Here is a 24822-nt window from a genome sequence, read left to right on the forward strand (position 1 = left end):
CCTGCAAATCTTATTTTTAAATACACCCTTATTTTTAATATAGCAAAGCATTAATTAATGGCCCATAGGCATTCCTTTATGGTAGTTTTGTTATGCCTGAGATCACCGACCATTGTTGTGTATAACAAATATTCATTGTATCAGTGGAGAAACAGACTGCGTGGGACTTAGTGGCCTTACTTGTTCCTCACAGAATGAATGTAGTTCAGAACAGGCATCAATTAATTCATCTCATATCCTAACTTCCTAACAATAATCAAGTCAGCTATGCTTTTTCCAATGCATTTGAAGGACATTGGGTTGAGAAATACTTACGTACCCAATGTACTTAACTTGGTTACTGAATTAACCCCTTTTATGGGTTCTCACTGTACATTGAACCATAAACTGGCTGGGTTAACACAACATAATGAGCCTCCCCCCCCCCCCCACTAAACCAAACCCTTAAAAATCACACTAGTCAAACTTACTTGCTATGCACATGAGCCAGTAGGGTTTTGACTAGCTTGGTTAAGCATGTCTTGTACACATAGCTACTGGCAAGATCTGATTTACTTTTTGCTGTGGGAATCACAGAATGTAAGAGTTGGAAGGGGCTTTGGGGGTCATCTAATCCAACCCTGTCCAGTGCAGGAACCAGTACCCCTGTCTGTCCAGTACTATAGTACCCCTGACAGATAGCCACCCAGGTTCTGTTCAAGCACCTCTACTGAAGGAAGAAGAACTACCATCTCCTGATGGTTGTTCCATTGTTGAACAGCCCTTACCTTTAGGATTTTTTCCCAATGTCCAACCAACATGTACTTTTTCATAATTTAAACCCATTATTTCCTGTCTTCTGGGAGAACTCTGAAAAGGTCTCTCCCATCTTCTGCATGTCAGCCCTTCAGATACTTGAAGACAGCCATCATGTCTTCCTGCAGTCTTTTCTTCTCCATGCCAAACATACCCAGTACCACCATTCCTTCAAGGTTTTCCTTTCATTCTCATATTATCTCCCAGTCTCAAATATGCATTGGCCCTACTGTGATTACTTGAGGGTGGTGAGAGAAAGAGGTTTGCCTTGATCTGGGTCATATTAAAAATAGTCCCAGGCAGATCTCCTCCTGAATATGTAAAATATTTGTTTTGTGATAGAAATTTCAAGGAGACCCTGCTGCAGCCAAATTTTTGGCAGTGCTTATTAATTAAGAACACAGCTTGTGAATTAATTAGGGAGGTGTGAATTATTATTCTTGATATGTTATGAGCAGTTTTCTATTGATGAATATTTTATAGTTAGACTGCTTAATTAGGCAAGTCATATTTATATTTTGCTTTGTTTCTCATTCAAGTTTTTTGACTGTAATAAAGATACATACACACAAATAACTAGAATGTTTGTAAACATGAAAAATATACTTTACAGACCCCTTTTGTTTGTCCTTGGCATAGTTGCTCTCCCTTTGAGCCAAAATGTTTATGCTCATGTATTTTAGGGCTCCCAGGACCAGCTGGGAAACCAGGACTGCAAGGGCCAAAAGGGGAAAAGGGAGAGATTGGTGAAAGAGGACCAGCTGGACCACCAGGTGAGTGGAGTGGGAAGAGAATCAGCTACACTTATGGGGGACCATATGGAGCCCTAGTGGGCAGATTCCATGGAGTTGGGCTACATGTTATGTGGCAGTCTGGAGCTTCCAGATGAACCATACTTCCATAATCCCCACCAGCACAATGATTTAGCTTACAGGCAGGGGATGATGGGACTTGGAGCTCAGCACACACACACACACACAAATCTTCAGTCTTGATGGCTGAATTGAGATTTCTTCTTGGATATCGCCTTCCTAATCCAACATGCTTAACTGTTATTAAAGCATGTTGTTTCCAAAACTTAAAAATAGGTCTCTGTAGTTTATGCCATTTAAGAACTGTTGCATGATTTGTCATAGGCCCTCATTTTATTAATGAACATAGCATGTGTCATCAAAGACAACAATTTCTCATCAGTAGAAGCATGCTTTAATTCTTAGGACAGTTTTGCACTTAAAATCTGCACAGCCCTCCATAAATCTGACAGAATTGGGGGAAAAAAGATGTTAGCCATTTCCAGCATTACTTGAAAACATATTTCTAACCTATTGGAATGTAAGACTAATTCTAGTACATATGAAAGTTGCCCTTGGTTTTTGGACTATGATGACTGGCTGGGGATGGTGGGAGTTGTATCTGGAGAACACTAGGTTGTAGAAAAATGGTCCCATGTAGATAAGCATTCTAACTCATCAACAGACTTGTTCCCAGATATGTGACAGTATATAAGCATACCTGGAATTTGGACAGAAAATATTTCCCCAGACCTGAGAGGTGTTGTATGGCAGTCTCCTCCATCCTTGCAGAAGGCTACCAATGCTTCTAGGTCCTAGCTGATCTGGAGGTATTATCTGAACAGTTCGGTTCAGTTATAAGAACCAGTTGTTACACTTTTTTCTAGGATGGAGTGCCTCTCTTCTTGGCCTTTGTTGGCACGCAGTGGGCAGTTCACTTAGAAGGGTGAAGTGGCAGTAGGACAGTCTCACCAAAGGCTTTTGACCATATCAGCTCAGAAGCACCAGGGTGTAAGCATGAAACAGGATATGCCTCTACCACCTGGAGAGCTAAGCAGGAGAAGTGTAATGAGCTGTGAGAGTAACCCTGAGGAACAAGAGGAAGAGCCACAACCAAGACAATGGTCAGATAAGAGAAATCTGAGTCCAAAGCAGAAATGTAATTTGAGAAAAGGTCTCAGAGTTGACCCTCCCCTAGTTCTCATATAGATAAAGGCAGGGAGGGGGGAGGTGCTTTCAGACTTACAAGATTGATGTCAGCCCTTCGAGGTAGACCAGACTTGGAAACCAAAGTTAGGAATATTAAAACTACTTTTATTATAGGGTTACAGTAACAGAACCTTGCAAGTCTGAATGTGCCTCCCCTCTCCCTGCCATTATCTACAAGAGAACTAGGGAGGGTCAAGTCTGAGACATTTTCTCAAATTACACTTCTGCTTTGGACTCAGATTTTTTTTAATCTGACCATTGTTTGGTTGTGGCTCTTCCTCTTGTTCCTTAAGGTTATTCCCACAGCCCATTACAAGAAGGGATGACTTCCCACTGCAGGAATATGCCTTTAAAAATATTGACCCTACCCCTTACGAGTTCTGGATCCAATTGTCGCTTAATTTAATCATACCCTTGTGGCCAATGCTGGTGGTCAACAATGGAGGAGCCTTTCCTAAGGCACCAAGGCTCCCAAGTTGGGTCATTGATGGCGCTATTGTTCTTCTTTAACATGTGATGATGACAGAAGTGGCATAAATTACTCAGGTGTTTCCAGCACATTCAGGAGCATCCTGGCCAAAACTAGAGATAGTTGCATTGCGCAGAATTCTGGATTTTAGGGAAAAGAAAACAGAAAACGCTATTTAGGGGTAAAGATGCTCCTTGTTTGTCCAGCAACCTTCTTTTGTTGGGACATGCTGGGTCTTTGCAGTCCCCTGGATGACAAATCATTGTATTATAGTTCTTTGCAATCAGAAATCTTCTATGCTAGACTGAGGATGCCCCCACCCCTTGGGCCAGCCATTCAATTTTGCTGGAAAGGAATAAGAGGGCATCCTCTTCAAGTTGAAGCTCACTTGATCAGCCCAATCTCCCCAAGCTAGTGTATATTCCTGTACCCTTTGGACCTATTTTTTTTACAGGCTGGCTTGTTCCTTAGTTCTTACTTGCTTTGTAGCTCAACTGGATGCAATACTCTTTTGCTTTGGCTTCCTACTCACAGCCAGGACTATCTACACAAATGCCTAGAATTGGCATGCAAAATGTTTATGCTTGATATTCCAATGTTGGGAGGAAGTGGTTTGATGGTGGGGGGAATAATGAAACATTCTTGGCCATGCCTTAGCAGTGATAGAAAGCTGTCCTTCCTTTATCAGTGTTCCACATATTTCAAGCTAGAATTTTTGCATTAAGGAATAGGCTCTGTGACAGATGCCTTAAGGCTCAGCTTAAGCCTCAACAAAACCAGTTTGCTTCCAGTGCTGTGAGAAATCCTTACTCTTTCTTTGCTCTGAATTCTAGGACAACTTGGACCTCCAGGACCTAGAGGATATCCTGGTGAGACAGGGATTCCTGGCCCACCAGGGCCACCAGGACCTCCTGCATCTCCAGATCTCCCACTAACATTTCAACAAGGAGTTCTTTACTCACTCCAGCCCAGTGCTGAAAAAGAAAGTAGGTCTACACATGGTTTGAAAAAGAAATGTAAACTATATATGTACGTAAAGAGGCAGTGAGGTATGTGGTGAAAGTGCTGGACTAGGAATGGGGAGACCCAGGTTCAAGTCCCTCCTCAGCCATGGAAGCTCCTTGGGGCCAGTCCCTTGCTCTCAGCCCAACCTTCCTCACAGGGCTGCTGTAGGGAGAAATAGGAGGAGGGAGTGCCTTGAGCTCCTGAACAAAAAGCAGAGTATACATATAACACAGAAACAAATAAATATAATTTACAATTATATTTGTAAAAAATATAATTTGAAAAAAATTGAAAAAAATATCGAACCAGAGATGGCCACATAGGTAGTTATTGATGGGCATATGTTGAAGTCCATGTTAGTATTGCCCATTCTGCCTCATGCCGTTGCTCTTGCTTCCAACAATCCTGTCTTCTCTGAGTTTTTGCAAGCACAACCAGAGCAAAGAGATGGAAGAGTATCCTTACCTTTTTTTAGAATGTTTTCTCTTGCTGTCTGTGTGACTTGAACCTAGAGAAGGCAAGCAAGTGGGCTATGTGTAGAGAATAAGAAGATGACCTTGATGGAGATATGCAAGATCTGTCGCCAGGGTCAAGATTATCTTCCTTACTCTCTACACCAGTGACTGGGGAATTCTGGGAATTGAAGTTCACACATCTTAAAGTTGCCAAGGTTGAAAAACACTGCTCTACATCATGGTACCTTGAAGAACTCTTTCCCAAACATTCTCTCTCCAAAAAGAAATATCATCCCAGTGGTTTCTGCAGTGAAAAAAGGTGTGGGATAGGGGAGCTAAAATGATCAAGAGGTTGGATAGAGGTGATCCCCATTAGAAAAGCAGTAAATGTTCAGGACTGTTTAGAAGGGCAAGGAAAGAAAGCTATGGGGGAGGGGATGGTGGCCATCCAGAAAATGTTGGCCTAAAGTACCTATCATCCTGTCCACTGACTGACAGGTAGGTGGTATGCCTCGATATGTTACTTTTTAGGAGCTTCAACCTGATTTTTCTTAACTGTTTGTAAATTTGGATTTTGTTTTTGTCTGTGTTTGCTGCTCAGAATTCCTTTGGCAGATGGGAGGCTATATACATTTGATTAATAATCAATTAATAAATAAAGCTGGGTTTCAAGGCTGTCTTGATGGCCACATGTTCCTCGCCCCTGTGACCGAGGGGTGGTAGACATATGACAGAGAGAAAGAGAGACTATGTAACATATCCATTTCAATATCAGTCATTCAGGACAGATATAGAAAAATATGATTGTACTTGTACACCTTAAAAGTTGTTGAGGAGGACTCTTGGGTGGGAGGAGCACCAGCCATGATTCCCCCTTTTCCCTCTCATTTGCCCATTCCATCAACAGGAAGACCACTTTGATCCTCCATTTCAGCACCCAGCCGGCCTCTGAAGCACACCTTGTGAGGTATCCAGAACGTCTGCCTGTGCAGGCAGATGTGACAGCCACCTCTCAAGATGTCTCTAGAAGGATTCTCTCAGAGCAATATGGCTTGGGCAGTTGCCTGGGGTGGCAAACTATTCTAGAAAGCCTTAGGTGCAATAAAGCACTTGCAGCAGGTTGAGAAGATAGAGCTTGGCCCTAACTCTCTGTCTGTCCCTGTCTGCCTCTTGAGAGTACAGGGTAAGGAAGATGACCTTGAAGGTGCTGCTGCCTAGGCAAAAGGGGCATAATTCACTTAACCATAAGAAGGAGGAAGAGGTCTAGCACAATCAGACCTGCAAGATTCTGTTACTATAGCCGATCTAAATAAAGGTAGTTATTTCTGTGGAGTGGATTTCTTGGCCTGATCTGCCTAGTGGGGCTGACACTGCTCTAGTTTGCTTAATAGTTGGGCCAGCCCTGAATGTATCCATGAAACTTTGCATAAGCAGCTCTAAAAGGGGATTAGACAAATTCTTGTCTATTCTATGCACTTATTTATTTATTTAATGCGTGCCCCATTTTATTTTATTGTTTATTTATTTATTCAACTTATATCCTCCATTTTATTTTTTGGATTTGGATATTCAAAGCGGCTAACAACTGATTACAAAAGTATTGAAAATCTAAGACCAGTGTTGACATTATTAATTCATGGAGTCCCTGCATTACCCAAATGGAAATTCCAGATTTGATAGAAACCTAGAGCAGGAAGGGGACACTTGGACCATCAGATCCAACCCCTCTTTAGTGCAGGAATCCAAATTAAAACATTCCAGAGAGATGTTCAATGTCTCCTTATAAAAAACCACAAATCCCTGAATACATGCCCACCATCTCTCTAGATAATTGGTTCCAGTTTCAAACCGCCCTTACTGTTAGGAAGTGTTGTCTTATATTTAACTGGAATCTGTCTTCCTGCAAATTAAATTCATTATTCTGTGAACTGTACTTTGGAACAGTTTAGAGAACAGATCTTGATCTCCTGTGTTACATCCTTTCAAGTATTTGAATTTATTTATTTTATAACTTTTGTGTCCTGCTGCTTGTGGGTTTCTATCCAGAACTGCTTGGCCATTTCTGTTTCATGTCCTTTTGTCTGCAAAGTTGGTCTTAGCTGTCTCGTTCATCAGCTTTCAGATTAGCTCTTCTCAGGGGGGTGAAACTAACTTTGTGAAGCAGTCCTATGCTTTACAGAACCTGTTGCAAAACCTTTGAGGTGCAGCTCCAGATTACCGACAGCAGAGGGAAGCAGAACCTAGCTAATGGAGGAAAGATGACTTTAAAAACCCTGGTGACTACAATTATGTGCCATCAAGATGGTGTCAACTCTTAGCAAGCACATAAATAAATTTTCTCTATGAAGCCCTGTTCCTAACCTGGTCTTTTCGGTCTTCCAACAGGACATCCATTCCCACTGTAACTGAGTCCATCCACTTTGCTGCTGGTTGTCCTGTTCTCCTCTTTCCTTCCACCTTTCGTACCATTGTGGACTTCTCAAGGGAACTAGATCTTTGCATAATGGGTCAGAAGTATGATCATTTGAGCCTGTCATTTGTGCCTTGAATGAGAACTCTGGATTCATTTGTTTGTTTTCTTGGCTGTCCGTGGTATTCTCAGGAGTCTTCTCCAACACCAAAGCTCAAAAACATCAATAGTTTTTCTGTCTTCCTAACCCTGAACCAACCTGTTTTTCAGAGATTTCCTGCAGGAGGCTGGCTTCCTAATTGTGCTGTTTGCTTTCCCCAACCAGGAGCAATCCAGGTGTATTGGGACTAAGCTCCCATCATTCTGAGCCATTAGTGTGAGAAGTTTCTACTGCCAGGGAATTCCAGGGCATCCAGTATGAGAAGACCAGTCTAGAGAAAAGCACTTTTAAACTATCTTGGGTTGAGAAAGTGGACAACTTTTTGATGCCAGCTGTAGCTGGGAGGGTACCACCTCAAGTCAGTTCAAACCACATCACTTCACAGGATTTGACCAAAATTCTGTGGCTTAAATCGTTGCTTCTTTGTGTTGCCAGAAGAATAAAGGGAAAATACTATTTTTAGTAGCTCAAATAGTTTAACTCGTTCTTTGATTGGCTTCAGTACTTTGCAGGATGAATGGGCCTGTCCTATACAGATTTCTTCTTTTTATTTGCACTTGTTGACCTGTTCTACTCTACTTCATAATCCTCAATAACTAAAATGTTGAAACTGGCATCTCCTGATCAGTACTGGTACATTACTCTTTTGTTACTTAGGAGCAGAAGGAATAGGTTGGTTTTGCAGCACCTCCAGTGCCACTAGATGGTGGTCAAGGACCATAATGATGATCATGGTGATGGTGATGACAATAATAATACCACCCACTTTCTCCTGATACGGTCAAATCTTGAAAAGTCTCTGTTCAGACATGAGATCTTATACGAGTTTGGCATTTTTAATTTTTAAATTCAGGGAAGCATGATACTATGTGCTATTTGAAGAAGTTGTTGACTCCTGATTTAAGGATTTCTTAGTAGAGTCCAGGCAGTGTGCCCAAAGGCTAGGAAGAATTGTGACAGTTGTGGTTCCAATACATCTGAAGGGGTACCAAGTTGGAGAAAGCTGACCTTGGGAGTTGTTGTACTGCCTATGGCCTGGCCATCTCAGTATATACATCTCATGGGCTCAGACCTTTGTTTTACTTTGCTCCTAAGACCCTATAAATTCCTCTCTTGGATCCATGAGCTGTGTCCCTGTTTCTTTTCACATACATGTTTAACTATTTTATTTTCTACAGTTGATCTTAACTTATCTCTCTCCAATGCTCTCTTTCCAACACTACTGAAGATTTCAGTCTGGAAAGGGGAGAGAAAGGAAGAATGATACTTTCCCTGAATGTTCATGGTTACTTTTAAAAAGGAGAAATAAATAAGGGAAAACACAAAGGCAGTATTTTGTCTAGTTCATCATCCTTTTTCTGGCCTGTTTGCTATTTAATGTGACTGTCCCCATTTCAGTCATCCTTAGCTTCCTTGCTGAAATGTCAGTAAATAAACCAGAAGGGCCAAGACCACAGGGAGATATTCAGGAGAATAAGAGAGCACAGCAAGACTGGGTGTTCTTTCAGCATTTATTGGCTTCAGCACACACACAGACATATTATTAAAAAAACATTAAAAATTGGAATACCTCCAGCAGTAAGGTTCCTTTTGCTCATTTTTAAAAAACCGGACCTCTTTTACACTTTGATATAATGCTGCAGGAACAAGGGGAACCAGCAGTCTTAATGTGATAGTACAAAGTTGTAAGACAGTTCAGTATTTTAGTAGAACATGAGAGTTGTAGAGTGTATTACTTGGATACTACATTAAAAGAAAAATTTGACACCATCACGTAGGATTGCAGAAGAAACACTGTTTTGAAATCTTTTATTAGTAGACACCAGCAGATCCATAACTGAGTATAGAGAAAAGTTGCAGATGGGTCAAAGGGACTGTTGCCTCTTTGACCAATTTTGGAAATGAATGTTGGATGTTCTTTTTTTTAAGCCAGAATTCAGAAAAAACAGAATGAAGATGGGGTGAACTTGCAGGACAAGAAACGAATGGAAAAGTGGAAAAGAGGCATGCTAGTAATTACTCAAGTATTGTTCAGACTTGTTCTTTGTTTCACCAGAGGGTAGGGCTAGAACCAATTAAAGGCAAATTACAGGGAACAGATTTTGGCTCAATGTTAGGAGAAATTCTTATTCTAATAGTAAGAGATGATCGACAATGCAAATAACTGTCTGGAGAAGTGCACGGCTGCTTCTCCCTGGAGGCCAGACAGCAAACAGTCAGAGATGCTGTGGCTCCATCCTGTACCGTACAGTAAAACTTGCACTGAACAGGAACTGAACTGAATGACCGTCCAACTCTGCCGATGTATAAGTCTGCAAAGGAAATCACCAGATGGCACAAAATAATGGGCATTTCATAATTTAACCAGTACGATGGTTTCTTGCCTCTTTTTCTTGCTCACACAGATGGAGAGCCACAGTTAGCATCTACTGTCATTGACACCATCTTGGCTGGTTTACCAGGACCTCGTGGGGCACCAGGGGCCGTTGGGCTGCCAGGTGAGGCAGATGATTGATGGAAACAGGAAAAGAGCAACAATGGTGTTTAAGACACTCCAAGATAATCGCTTCTCATTGTTGCTTGGCACACCTGATTTTTTTTTTTTTTTTACATCCATCCCTCTGTCTGTCTGTCTGTCTGTGTCCGAGTTGGAAAAATAAATTGGAAGCAAAACAAAGTGGCAGCTTCAAGGATCACCTTGATTGCCAAGAATGCTTCTGGGACTCAATCCAACTGCAGAAGTGTTCTTAGATAATAAAAATACGACAGTTGCAACTTGGGGCTTTGTTTGGAAGTATACCCCCCCAAGGAGACCAAGTTAAGCAGAGAGACTAAAGAGCCATCCTAGTAGAGAAGTGGAGAGGGGGGTAGAAGGGATCTCAAATCTCATTCTGGTAAAGTGGCAAACTAGTTTTCTGCCCAACGGCAACTATGAAGTCTCCCCCATCCCAGAAGCCACATGAGTTCGATATATGTTCTCAAAAATCCACATGTATCCCACCAATCTGGGGCCTCTGTTACAGATGGAGCAGTCCCATTTGTTTAGAGCAGTGTTTCTCAACCTCAGCGTCTTTAAGAGGTGGGGACTCCAACTCCCAGAATCCCCCAGCCAGCTGGCTGGGGGATTCTGGGAGTTGGAGTCCCCACCTCTTAAAGTCGCTGAGGTTGAGAAACACTGGTTTAGAGAATCAAAGGGAATAGAAACTGGGGGATTCTGGGAGTTGGAGTCCCCACCAAGATGATCTTGGAGAAACTCTGCAGCATCCATTAAAAATAAAGCATATTTTAAACCGAGGAAATGGGGCGGGGGGGGAAGCATTAGCAAGAAACTCAATCTGACTGTACTGTTTCTACAGCCTATATCAACAAAGCAGAGTTCCAGTCAAACATGTGCAGTTGGTTTCCTGACTTGGTTACCTCGAAGGGTTGACAACTGTCACCATCACCATGAATAGCAAATTTTAAAACCTTTTCACAGCTGTTTATCTGCCTACTTTCTACGCTCTATGGCAGTAGTTTTCAAACATTTTGGACTCAGGATCCCTTTACATTCTTAACCATGATTGAGGACCTCAGAGAGCTTTGGTTTATGTAGGTTACATCTATCAGTATTTACTGCATTAGAAATTAAAAGATTTTGAGGTGGGAAGCCTATGAAAACTTAAAATCAGCTTTACATAAGGAGTAGATAATATGATATCCATGTTCTCCAGCATGAACTCAGACTGACCAGGTTTCCTGTCCCATCTGATTTTTTAAAAGGGTTTTTGTAAAATAAACAGAATAAAATAGGAAACTAGCATGCAGCAAAGCCAAGTACTGGCCTCTTAACACGATCGTTCTTTGCTGTACAGGTAGTTCTCGCTTAGTGACTGTTCATTTAGCAACGATTCAAAGTTACAACAACCTTGGAAAAAGTGCTTTACAGCCTGTACTTGCACGTACAACCATCACAAACCATTGTACCCCCCCCTCACAGTCACGTGATCACGATTTGCAACCTTTTTTAGGATGGCCGTTAAGCAAATCATGTGAAGCGAATTCCAGCAAAAAAGTCCATTCAAGAAATTGGATTCATTTTAACGACCATGTGACTTGTTTAATGGCCATGTGATTTGCTTCATGACCACAGTGATTTGCTTAACAACCATCGTAAAAATGGTTATAAAATTGGGTCCGGTCATTTGTACTCCTGTGGCAGCAATTTTATGGGTATGCACTGTAAATGTACAACTGACACCCAAAATGTTCCCTCTCCCTGTTTTATAGTAAGGATGAATAAATTTCTTTTGCAGTTTCCTTTGAGAGGGACACATGGGGGGGGGGCTTTCTTTTATCAGTTTGGAGGGATTCTTGCACAAAGCACATGCTTTAAGCCTGCCAGAGTCTTAACCCATGTATTTGAGGACTTAATTTATAAAAAAAGGCAAAAAAAATAAAATGCCAAAGTAAAGTGCCATTTTACTGCCAAATTTCAGTGGCATACTCTTTGAGGCTGACTGGCTACAAAAATGGGTCTTGTGGAATCATTCGCAGCTGTGAGCTATGGCTGGCCCATGACTGCTTTACATATAGAAAAGAAAAAAGAAAAACTCCAATTTCCTGAAGACTGTAATTCCAATCGCACCCATTTTGCCTTCTTGCCCAACTCCTGAAACTCTCACCCCACTCAAACTGTAACAATTGTGAACTGTCTCTGGCTACCGAAAAATGCCCAACCCTCAGTCAAAGGAAGGGGAGAGAAGGATCATAGAGTGACAGGTGACAGCAAATTTTTCTATCCATCCAACAATTGGGAATTAGATTAAAAAGCTCTTCCTTCCATTAGACTGGCATGTACTTCTAATTTTAATGTACATTTCTTTCTTTCTTTTTTTTTTAAGGAATTGTCTTAAGTGGCTTGTCTATAGCAGAGGCACTCAAAAGTGACCTCCCATCAGGATGACAAGAAGTTCTTTCTCTTATTACCACATTCCTGCATCAAGCCTTCAGCTCATTTCATCCCAGACTTTGATATATGAGGGTTGCATTAATTATGGAGGCAGATTCAATTGCCCTGGTGAGCGTCTGGAGCTCATGGGGGTTTCAACTGAAACAATTAAGGCTAAGTTTGGAAGGAGCCCATGCCAGTCCCCCCCTCTCCCCAAAGATCGGCAAGTGTAATTAATAGTCGGCGTCTGGAAGAAATTATATCGCTCCCTCCTCCTTTTTTTTCAGGTAGGGTAAAGCCATTTGAAGGCAATCCCTTAACGATGCAGCATTAACAAGCAGATCAGCCCAAATGAGTCTTCTCCTTCTGCCAAGCACGGAGCTGCTGCATGCCAGGAAGGACTCAGCGCTAGTTAGGAAAGAGACGGCGGGAAGATCTAGCCTGTCTGGAGTCACAAGAATTCTCTAGGGCAGAGATTTGGAAGCTGGATCCAAAATTATGCCTGGCAGGTTATGTAGGTGGAGTCTAGATCTGTCGCCAGTTCAGGAGAAGAGCACCTGCTTTGCTTGCAGAAACTCTCAAGGTTCAACTCTTGGCACTGGTGGTTAAAACAAGGAAGGAGTCCAGACAACCCTGAATCCATCAGATTTCAGTAGAAAATTGCAAAGAAAATCATAACGTAGGTTCCTGCTGTTTTTCAGCTGGAAATCAAAACAAATCTGAGGTGTAAACTTTTGTTCAGGCTGAACACCCCCAGCCCATAAAATACCTCTGAATTCCCCAGTAAATCTCCCTAACCCTAACTCATTCTGAGGTCTTTACTGAATCACCACTTTCTTGCTCAGGCTGTTTGTCACCCTTTTTTAAAAATAAAAAGAGCTTGGCTGTGCTACTACTTCTTGCCAAAACTTGTTCCAGAATTGCAGAAATAAACTGACTTCTCAAGTTGGTTTATTTTTGCAATTGCTAAATAATTGCAAATGAGTGAAATTAAAGGCTAAAGAGAATAAAATAGTTTTCATCTGTCACTTGGGGGATAAGGTGGCATCCAAGTGAGAGGCCAAAAGACCCCTTCTTTGGGATCTTCTTTATTTCCTCTCCAACAAAAAGGAACAGACAGATGGGCCCTGGTTGATGATTTAAGAATCTTCCTCAGAGTGATGCCTCCAGGTACATTGGACAAAAGGCCTACATTATATCAGCTAAGACACTCATGGCAATTGGGAATGATGGAATTTGTAATCCAACCATTTCAGGCGGCCATTGGCTTGAGGAAAACCTAGAATCTTTCCACTTTTAATTCAGTAAGGTATTTGCATCAGAATCCACATAACGTTCTTCATAATCCACTCCTTTAAAAAAACCTGTGCCTTAATTTTCTCATCTCTCTCTCTCATAGTGGTCTCATAGTGGTTCAAGATTTTTTTTATTGGAAAGTGATATGAAAATGCCTTAAATATATTAATCCATTTTTCACCAGGCCCACCTGGATCTTCAGGTCCTAAAGGGGCACCAGGGCCAATGGGAACACCTGGAGTACAGGTAGGCAAACCATTTTCTCCCACCTGTTGAACCTTTTCAGGTCAAATTAAGGTGAATTTTTTTCCTAAGCTTTAAAAACATTACCATTACCATTTCTTTTTTGAAAAGAGGCAAGGTCGTAATAGCCTTAGTGTCCCTGATTTTGCCTTTCTGCACCACACGTGATAGTTCAAAATGTAAAATTATGTACTGTACAACTCAAGGGTCATGCATCTCTGGTATAACCCATATAGTTACTTTCTCTGCAGTGCTGAAGGATTGCTTGTTATCTGTTCTAAAGATAGGCTAAAAAAAACACATGATGTGTCAAACAAGTCAGCATTTGTAACATAGATGTCATAGGTAGGTGCAACCGTGTCTGCAGGGCATGGTAAAACCGGACAAGATAAACGTGTGATCTGTTTTGCAAAAGGTAATATTTTCTACCTATCAAAGGATGCAGCAATATGTGTTGTTATGGTCGAGATTCTGTGATATCTTACCATAATATCTTGTATTGTTTATATTATAGTAGCAAATTCATTGGTAAACCAGTGACTATTGATAAGTATAAAATATAAGATAGGTTCTTCTTCTTTTCCTTCTTACTTTGCATTTTTAGTTAGTATTTGTTTTAGTTTCTTTTTTTTAAGATCAAAGATTGTTTTGTTACAAAATGAAAGATATTAAATAAATAAAGCAGGCAAGATGGCAGACACAGAATTGGTTCTACCTGTTTATTAACAGTACACCTACAAAGAGATAGAGCTTGGGTCACAATGCTGCGTCCACCATTTTGTTTGTTTTCTCGCACACATACACACACCCCAGGGACAGTGCTGGGCCCCGTAGTACCTTAAACTGCCTTTTATTAACTAAGCTTGACCTTGATTTTAAATGTTGTTCCATCCCACAAGAATGACATGTGACATAATGATTGCTGAAGGATCCCCCAGAGATTACAGTTGTTCATAAGCAATGTAACTTCTACTGCCTTTGCTTTCCATCAGGGCATTCCTGGTTCCCCTGGACAGCCTGGGCTGAAGGGCCCAAAAGGTGATCGAGGTGAAAGGGTAAGCCCATTTTTAGATTTGTGTCATTTTACAGATCACCGAAGACAGGTGGGGTTCACCAAATCCCTTTTATACATTAAAAACATGCATGATAAAGTTCGGGCCAACGTTTGAGTCAATGGGCACTATTGGAATTTTGGAAGTGTGTTGTGGGCACTCTCGCAAAATGGCTGATTGGCTTGCCTGCTCACATAAGGGTTCCTTCCCCTACCCCTTCCTCAAAGTGCTCCATATTACCCTAATTGACCTCTTAAAAAATCTGAGCAAGTAGATCTACTTCTGAATGAAACACAAGGCTGTAGGTCTTCTGTTTCCATTTCCTAAGAATTCCAGTGGGGCTCACGTGAGGCCCAGAAGCATTTATGGAAATAAAGATGAAATTGGAGGCTGTTGTTGTTCTTGTAAAGAGCCAGGGTTCCATTTTTTAATTAAAAGAGTGAGGAGGAAGTCTTGCTGGCATCAAAGATGTTTCCTGTAGGAACCCCTCATGTTGGATGGTGCAATTGTGTTATTGGGCTGACTAACTCCATACAGTGCTGGCCTACATGCCAGCTCCATACTGTTGGCTATTTGGTAGCCATATGATGTTAGCATCTGAAGCCATTCCCATCATCACTATCTGCAATGCAAGGGGAGCTGCCTTTGGTTCCACTGGGAGCTTTAATTCCAGTGCATATTCAAGAGCTAGGATGAAATTTTCAAAAAGGAATATTAAATATTGTGGCAATGCAACAATCCAGATTCAAAGGGGAAGAGGTGATCAGGAGTCCACTTGAATGTGCACACTGTACTTGTTGACACCACATTACATGAAACACATCTTTTCCTGGGGTACTGTGAGCCCAGAAAAAAGTACACTTCTTTAAGAACTTACCAACTGGTGTTAGGTAAATACCTCCAAGCGTGCCAAATCACCACTTCCCCTTTGAATCTGGATTATAGCACCGTCTTATACAATACAGTGGTACATTTACCATCAGATATAGTTTGGTCCCACAGTGCATTTACTGACAGACCTATAATACATTTAATGACAGGTATACTTTGGTGTACTTGAGATGTTATGACATCAGGAGAAGGGCCTCAGATGAAAAATGGTACTTCAGGCAAACTCATGTGGGAAAAAACTGTTCTTCAGGCAGATGGGCCCTTAACCTATTCTCTCTTTCTCTTTCACTGTTTCTCTCTGTAGTTCTGTAGATCTCTGCTGACTGACCAGAAAGGGGGTAGCTTCAAAACCTCCATAAGCTCTTGTTAAAGGCAGGGCAGCCTTAGGGACTGTTGAGGATGGACCTCAGGCTATGCCATTAAAAATCAGTTGGGTGGGCAGAAACCTCCTCTTGCCCCAGTTGTGAAGCATCCCCCAAATAAGCTGGGAAAATGTATTTTCCCAGGAGATGCTTGAAAGAAGATTCTGAACAGAAGAACTTCTGTTCTTCCATTGGTCAATATGGAAAAACAGCCAATGCCATTGTAATGTATTGATCCCCATACATATCAGAACAAAATACAATGTGCATTAGGGCCAACAGGTCTGAGGACCAATTCCTGTATGTTCCTCTACATCACACCAATTTAGTGGTTAAGGTGCTGGCCTGGAAACCAGGAGACTGTGAGTTGTAGGCCCCACTTAGGCATGAAAGCTGGCTGAGTGACCTTGGGCCACCCAGCCCAACTCACCTCACAGGGTTGTTGTCGTTGTGAGGAAAATAAGAGGAGGAAGGAGTATTAGATATGTTTGCCGCCTTGAGTTATATGTAAAGAAGGCAGATAAAAATATAACAACAACAGCAGCAGCAATAATAATTTTCCAAGGAGTTATCTCTATAGCTGCCATTAGTGTCTGGAATGCGCTGTCTCTTCAGATCTTGAAATCCACTTGTTTGGCATTTTAAAAGGCCTTATAAACATAAGTTTTGAGCAGACTTTTAATTTTTGTTGGATTTTAATGTTTACATGTAAATTTAGTATTTTTATTAAGTCTGTTTGAAGTCTGTTTGAAGTTTTTATTGTCAGTTGCCCTGAGACCATAGTAATTCGCAGTATAAGAACATAACAAGAACAATAATACAAATAAATAAGTAAAAGCATCCCAGATTTTGTTCAAAAAACCTTTGTTATTCCTTTTTCTAAAAGGTATCTCACTACATTTAATCAGTTTCATTTAATGTTGGTCAAAATTCTTGCCCAAGACCTACATCCAGATGCTCATCTGTCCCTTCTCTAATCTAGCCCTTCTCACCACTTCTGGCTCTAAAATTAATCACTGGTATTTTGAATTGTGCTCAGAAGTAGCCTGGCAAACAAGTTAGCTGGCAAAATGCTTCCTCTCTAACTTGCTTGAGCTACTAACCTAGCAGCTGAATTTTCCCATTAACTGATTTTACTTCTGACAGGGGCCAGCGGGGCAGACTGGTGAAAGAGGCATTAAGGGTTTTCCTGTAAGTGATTTATTTGTGTGTCCATGTATGTTTGTGGGTTAATCTTCACCCAAGGCACCACAGCACCACCAGCTGAGGCTACACCATCACCAACCTTCCAATAAGCTCCAGGGGATCAGGTAGGGACCGTGCCATGGAGCAAGATGGGAAGTGCCTAAGCAGGATCCCTCACTTGTCCCACTGCACCAGCATCAGAAACAGGCTAGTCACCTCTGTAGCATGACCCTTGGTCACAACCAAATTGTCCCAGGCACTCTTTGCTACCCCACTTCCTAAACCTGATGTGGGATCTGACGCTCAGTGAGATAGGTTTCAGGGAGGGTCACATTGCCTCTCTCCCCAGCCAAGTCTTGGTAATACATGCCAAGTCAGAAACATGGATGTTATTATTCTACACAGAACTGGCAATAGTTTGATGCTGAGACAACCCACAATTTGGTCACGTAGGCACTGGGTTGAGGATGCTGAGCTGGGAGAGAGAAGAGTATCTGCCTATCACCCTTCTCCTCTAATGGTCTGCCCAGTTCTTCTCCCCAACCCATCACTACTTCAAACGTTCACCCTCCATACTGCCTCCTCTTAGTTCTTCCTTGTTTCCCCTCCCAGCTGCAGGAGTCCCAACCAGCACCCCCCGCCAAGCTCACATTCATTCCTATTCCATTCATACATCCTTCCATTCCCACTCCGTATCCATCTGGTGTGTACTTGACATAGCCACTCTGCCAATCCCTTGGTGTCAGTCCACTTCTGCTCCCACCAGCTCCTCTCTTCACTCTCATTCCACCCATTTTTTAAAATTTCCTGTGACTTTATTCTCCCACTACTCATTCTAACTGGGGCACCAGGAGTCCTAGGCCACCCCACTCCCAGGTTCCCCCAAGTTAGGTGAGCTAACCCCTTTCCTGTCCCATCTAGGCCAGCATCTTCTTTTTGAGATTTCCAGGTTAATTGATATGCATGGATTATGTAGCACCTGTTCCTCTGTGGCTCCATCCAGTCCCCATCTTTATCAAGACCCTCCCGAAGGACCTATAGCAGTTGCCCAAGGTCTCCAGTTCAGACCGCATGGCTTGTATTCACTGACTGGTTGCAGCCTTAGGCCAGTGCTCTAGTGCTGGCCTCCAAAATGTTAGCTCCTCTCTGGACCATTAATCTAAGTCCCCATCGCGCTCTCACTGTCCACTGACCACTTGTCAGGGTCCTTTGCTCTTCCTCCATTCTCTTTCTGGATCACCTGATAATCTTCATTGTCCCACACTGTTCCTTTCAGCACTAGGCTAATTCTCTAACCATCTGGCTTACTTTCTTTCACATCTCTCTTCTTCCATCCATACCATTCTGATTGCCACATCTCTTATCCACTTTTCCCCCACTCTGTCCCCTCTGTTCTTTCTTTCCCTTTCCAGCTGACTTCTTCAGTCCAAATGAGTCCATGTCAGTCTTCATCTCAGTCTCCTGTATGATCTGCTCTCAGCCTCTCTCTTTTGCTTTCCACTTCCAGTTCTGTCACAGTCTCCAATCCCACTGTATCGGTGGGTCTCTTATTTGGCCTTCCTCTTCCTCTTGTGCTGCCCGTTCCTGAGCCATGATCTTCTTGACTGCCATGAACCTGCCAGCCATCCCTGGCTGGCACAGTTGGCCAAACCTGGTTCTTTGTCCAGCTCCTCTCCACACTTACCCCACTGCCTGCATCACCCAGCTTTCAGCTGTCTTCTGTTCTTTTCTTCTTCTCCCACCATCTCCCCACGTCCATCTCACTTCCACTAAAACTACTTCAGTCTCACTTCCCAAGTGCAACTCTAACTCACCAACCACTATGACACCGTTGCAAAAAAAAAAAAAAAAAAAGGAACAGTTCCTACAAGCTCTGTGTCAGAGCCCAAAGCTATGGGTCAGTGCCTGGGTCCCAAATACCAGAATTTTTTTTTTTTTTTAAGAGACAGTGGCATTAGCCATGCATTTCCCCCAGTCAGGGCCCAGAGGCATTGTGGAATTGAAAATAGCAAGCTTTGCCTGTCCTTTGAACTGTTGCCTCTTTTCTTAGCATTGGGCTAAGCCCCACTGCTCATCACTGCTGCTCTTTGCCATTATTTACCCACTGCTAATCTTCTGCGCCTGATTAAGTGCCTTTGGGGTAAGAGAAAAGAGTCACGTTAGGGGAGCAGAGGGCACTAGTCTGTGCCCTTTATCAGATCTTTATAACTATTAACATCTCTTTATGAGAGCCAGTTTGGTATAGTGGTTAAGGCACCAGGCTAGAAACCCAGAGACTGTGAATTCTAGTCCTGCCTTAGGCACAAGGCCAGTCACTCTCTCTGGGCCCTAGGAAGGAGGCAATGGCAAACCACTTCTGAAATCTTGCCAAGAAAACTCCAGGGACTTGTCCAGGCAGTTGCCAGTAGTCAACACTGACTCGAAGGCACAAGAAAGAAAAGGAAATCTATTTATGGCTAGGATATTTAGGATTTTTTTCCTATCACTTCAGCCAGAACTACAGTGGCTGGAACTCTGGAATTTGTAGTTTGAACACATCCAGAGGCCCTTGGATTAGGGAGGCCTGAACTAAGACACATAGAAAAACCACGCAAAAGCCGATTCTTCCATTGTTATTTTTTATAACTTCTCCCAGTATGTTATCTTTCTGCCTCTTTCAGTGGCAAAGTCTCTTTCCATCCTTTGCATTCAGAGTTTCTCAAGGACGGTCATCAGAGCCAAGTTTCTTCTGGAACGTCCTGTTACTCAAGCCAACCCTCTGTTTTTAATCCAACAAGGCTTTTGTTTGTGGAGAGCCGCTTCTTGGGTGGGCCAGGAGATAATTTTAAAGCACACCACTAATGGATACTGTATTTCAGGGAGAGATCAAAGCTGATGCGTATTGTTAATGGAATTCATATCCCACACTCGCCCCAGGAGTGTAGCACAGGTACACCTGCTTTCAATAAGCAGGTGTACCTGTGCTAAAGCAGCTGACCACAACCACTGTTGACTCCAGAGGGAGCTTCGTAAACATTACTGGCAAGCCCTAATATGGTTTGCTTGGTTTCATGGATCTGTCCATCCCATGTCTTATTCAACAACCGATAGCATTAACTCAGCCAGTTAATGGATTTCCTTGGAGAAGATAGGGTAGCTTTTTCGAGCCAGTTGTGATGGAATGGACTTCTGAAGGCCAGGCTCAGGGAGATAAGCGTGTTCTTAGCCCCCAACAGGAGTGTGGGAAGTTCAAGAAGATGAGGCTGGCACCTCCCTAAGGAATTCACAGTGTTGTGGCTGGCTGGCTTGGGAACTAGGGTTCAATCTGGGGAGATTTTCTGTCTGGAGGTTGTAGCTAATAAACACAACAGAACTGTATTTACATTGTCTCTTGGAACCTGACATCAGTCTCCCCAGGCTGAACCCTAGTTCCCAAGGCAGCCAGCCACAACACCGTGAATTCCTTAGGGAGTTGCCAGCCTCATCTTCTTGAACTTCCTACGCTCCCGTTTGGGGCTAAGAACACGCTTATCTCTCTGAGCCTGGCCTTCAGAAGTCCATTCCATCACACCAGTGTTGGGGTAACATCTGATAAGAATTGAGAGTTGAAGTCCAGCACTTCAGGAGGAGACAAGATTGGGGAATGTGGAAGCAGACTATGATCTTCCATCATAGCATTCCTTTGGTTCTGCCCCTCTTTTAGCATGATTACTGTTGGAAAGACACCATTGTCAGTTTGACATCAAATTCTGTCTGCTTTTTTTAGGGTGAACCCGGTAAGAAAGGTGAAGAAGGAGACAGAGGTGCCGATGTAAGGATGCAATCAGCTTTTCTGTGTCATGTCAACATCCTCTCCTTGTTCTGCTCTTTGTGATATTTATCTAGCACTGAATTCATAAGGCCATCTCAGGTTTAGGAGCCTATTCTCAGAGTTCAAAAAAGGACCAGCATTTTTAGCAAAACTTCTCGGAAGTAGGAGAAATTCTTTAATATTTCATGTCCTGGAGGACTTTCCTTGACAAGTGGTAGAGCAGTACATGTGTGTGTGTGATTTCTTTTTGTAACAGACTAAATCTGATACCACTTGTGGTAAATGAGATGGCAAAGTCAGACCACCCCAGACTGGACTGCAGTTGATGTAGCAGATTCACTTCATAAAAACGCTTCTTCACAATCACTGAAAACCAAATATAAATCTCCATCCTGAGCAAGTAATGACCCAGTGTACACCATCTTCTCTGAATTAGGTTTTGGCTTGGTTGCTTGCATCTGTTTTCAAGCCACCTCCAGATACTAATTCAGAAGTTCTAGTCTCTGTGGAAGAAATAGATGGAAAAAGGAGGGAGAATGGATGCCCTCTGCATATTAATTGCAATTCAGTTTGGGCCTCCGGTTGACCTCCTACGCCCCATTTCAGGTAGATGTTCAAAAGCTTGGCAAACAGAATGGAAATTTGCAGGAGCTTGGAAGGTGTGGGGTGCAATAGAAATCCCCAAGCACCATTATGTGGGATCAGGGTCTGGTCCTTAAATATGAAACACCGTTGTATGGTATCTCCGTATTGTTATCAGACCTTCTGGTCATTGCATGTCAAGCTCTAAATCCTATTTGCTCTCAGCTGCTCAGATCCTAACAAAATGATATGAAATGCCAAATGTTATTAAATATAAATATCAAGTGAGAAATAGGATTGGAATATTAAGGTTGACTGGGAAGAGTCAGCCTTCACCTGAAGTTCTGACAGTCAAAGATGAATCCAGTTCCTTAATGGGTAGGCACAGCCTATCAAGTAAGCCTTTCTCTATCCTTGTCCTAGCCACAGACAAACAAGCAGCAACTCTGGTTGGTTATGAGCCATCATTTAAATTTCTCCAGTCCTGCACAACAGCCATAAATGGATATTTCAGAGTGGTGTGTGAAATTTGAAGTGGCAGCTTGTAATCAACCTGTGGTGGAAGCTTAGGGAAAGCATCAACAATGGCAAAACACTTCCTTGTAGAAGAAAGATAACATGTCAAGATTGTCGTCTATCCTTCTTCCTATGCTGATTTTTCAAACAACGTGTGTCTCTGTGTGTGCGGGCGTGTGTGTAGGTCTAGGTGAATCCAGCCATAGAGCATCAGCCATTTTGAAACAATGCAGCCAGTCTATAAAAGGCTTGGATGAGTTGTTGAAATACTTAGTTTGCTTAAAAAAAAGTAAAAGGGGAACTGAGTTTGACAGCATACACAAATTTCTTGTCTCTCCCTCACCTTTTCTCTCCTCTGTAGGGTGAAGGGGTCCAACAACTGCGAGAGGCCTTGAAGATTTTAGCTGAGAGAGTGCTAATTTTAGAACATATGATAGGGATCCATGGTGAGTGCCTGCAAACCTGGATTTCCTTCAAGGGACCCGTTTGCCTTACATGACAGGCCTCCTTGGAGGGGCCGCGTGAAGGGTAGTTTGCCGCAAGCCCAGTTTAAAGTCCATCAGAAGGGAGAGTTAATCGTTGTCTATTCAGAACCACACTCCCTGGACATTTGACCATACAGCTCAGCTACCCAGTTTCTCCTTTTATGCGACGATGGGTTGCATTTCTGCCTAAATTTTAAAATGGATTTCTACACTTGTACCTGCATATTGAAATGAGCAGGTACAAATTTTAAGCAAAACCATGCCGTGTTCCCTTTTTGGGTGATGTTTTCTCATTTTTGGAAAGCAAACCCTAACCCCTTACTTTTTGGCTGAGTGTGGCAGTACAGCAGGAGTGGCCAAATGCCCAGAACACCATTCATTTATGATTTTTTTAGGTTTCTATCCTGCCTGTGTTTTGTGCAACACAAGGTGGCATACATAATGTTCCCTCCTCTTATTTTCCCCACAACAACACCACCCCTGTGAGGTAGGCTGGGCTGAGAGAGAATGACTGGCCCAAAATCACTGACTGGAACTCATGGTCTCCCAGTTTCTAGTGCAGCACTTTGACCACTACCCCAAACCGGCTTTTGATTACTTTGATAGCAGTTGATTATTTATAATATACTGCCATTGATTTCTCTGTTTCTCAGGCAGCCAAAGCTTTCAGACATCTCTCTGTCCAGGGGGACGAGGGTCCTCCATGGCCAGGGCGTTCCCCTCCGCCCCCTCCCTGTCTTTTAAACAACCCACCCGTCCCGGTTTCCTTTGTTTTCAGATTCTTTGTCTTCCGTTGAAGCAGGCTCAGGACAAGACGTGATCCTGGGCGCCCCGATCCGAGCAAACACGAAAAACAAGCGACACCATTCGAACCAGATCCTTTCTTCACTTCTGGATGACAGCAAACCCAGGGCGAAAAGTGACCGAAGGCAATAAAACTTTAGTAAGGTCCCTGTTCTCCTCTCCCTTTCACTTGTGCAAGCTCGTGCAAATGTGTGCGGAAGTATTGCTGAAAGATGGTCTCTTGTATAGGTCTTCCAGTCCAGCAACGGCTTTGGTACCACCTTGGCTGTCCACAGTGTCTTTCAAAGAGTAATCATTTGTTGGGAATTTGAGAAAGTTCTGATTCACCCACTTTCTACTGACAAAAATCAGAAGGAGTTTGGTGGCTCCTTTTCTAACTAACACGTTTTATTAAAAGGCATAAGCTTTTGTGAATTGGTGATTTTTTTGGCTACCATAGACTAACATGGCTCTTTTCCTACAATGTCCATTTTCCACTCTGTGTGTGAGCACAAGAAAAGGACTGACTTGGAGAATGGGTTTGACTGAAATTTAATTTGTTTAAATCTCTAAAGTAGATTTACCCTCAGTGGGTAGATGCTGCTTTTATTTATTACATATCTAAATAATTTATGCCTCACCCCTCAGCCTGAAAAGCTCCAGAACAGCCTACATAGTAATAAAAACCAGACAATTCTTACATTTGGTCTTACAAATGAAAAATGAGATGACCCAGAAGAAGAAACAGAAGAGGTGAGAAAAGGAAAACAAAGTAATTCAAGCATGAATTAATATACCTCACTTAAAAAAAAAAAATTAAAAGTGATTGACAAAAAACACTATTGTTTCCCCATTTGTCCATCACACATAGAAGCCTTTCTCACCCTGGCACCTCCCAGCATGTTCCCCAGCCAAGAATAGTGGTGGGTGGGAATTGTCGTTCCACCTAGCTAGGAGGCACCAGGTTAGGAAAGGCTACCATACAGTAGAGCTCACACAGCTGAGTAGTAGCCAGAAGCATTTAACTATCTTCTTTGGGGGAACTGCCATTTTGTAATCCCTATTCCCTCTGAAATAATCCTACATATCAGCATTGTCTGCAGCAGTGAGTTAAAATCAGCAAGATGGCCCTAAGGGTGGGGCTTGCGTCATGATGTCCATCTGCCATCTTGCTGATTCTGACACACCTTCACCCCCACCCACCTACAGATGCTGCTGCTACGTATTGATGAAGCACAATTTCTGAGACAATGAGACGAGGCTGGCACCACTATGAGCCTCAGGGAATCTACATGCAGTAGAAAGTCCATCTGGTATCCATTCTACAGCTTGTTAATTGAAGTCCTTCCAGCATCTGAACCTTTCCAGGATTCCTTTTGGGGTAGTTTTCTGCATAATGGTTTGGGTTGTTTT

General features: G+C 42.6%; 1 protein-coding gene across 1 annotated transcript in view; it reads left to right on the top strand.

Moving 5' to 3' along the window:
* COL26A1 (collagen type XXVI alpha 1 chain) overlaps positions 1 to 23562 on the top strand; it is a 151107-nt gene extending 127545 nt beyond the window's left edge. The window contains exons 6-14 of the mRNA XM_088152346.1: positions 1479 to 1568; positions 4098 to 4250; positions 9700 to 9792; positions 13705 to 13766; positions 14756 to 14818; positions 17215 to 17259; positions 20999 to 21043; positions 22503 to 22587; positions 23405 to 23562. Of these exons, the coding sequence (XP_088008472.1) occupies positions 1479 to 1568; positions 4098 to 4250; positions 9700 to 9792; positions 13705 to 13766; positions 14756 to 14818; positions 17215 to 17259; positions 20999 to 21043; positions 22503 to 22587; positions 23405 to 23562 (794 nt within the window). The remainder of the gene's footprint in view (positions 1 to 1478; positions 1569 to 4097; positions 4251 to 9699; positions 9793 to 13704; positions 13767 to 14755; positions 14819 to 17214; positions 17260 to 20998; positions 21044 to 22502; positions 22588 to 23404) is intronic.
* The last annotated feature ends 1260 nt before the right edge of the window (positions 23563 to 24822 follow it).

The sequence above is a fragment of the Python bivittatus genome, unplaced genomic scaffold (assembly GCF_059951505.1).
Source record: "Python bivittatus isolate LINGU-HERP-01145 unplaced genomic scaffold, Pbiv_v1 ctg000690_np1212, whole genome shotgun sequence".
NCBI classification, from domain to species: domain Eukaryota; kingdom Metazoa; phylum Chordata; class Lepidosauria; order Squamata; family Pythonidae; genus Python; species Python bivittatus.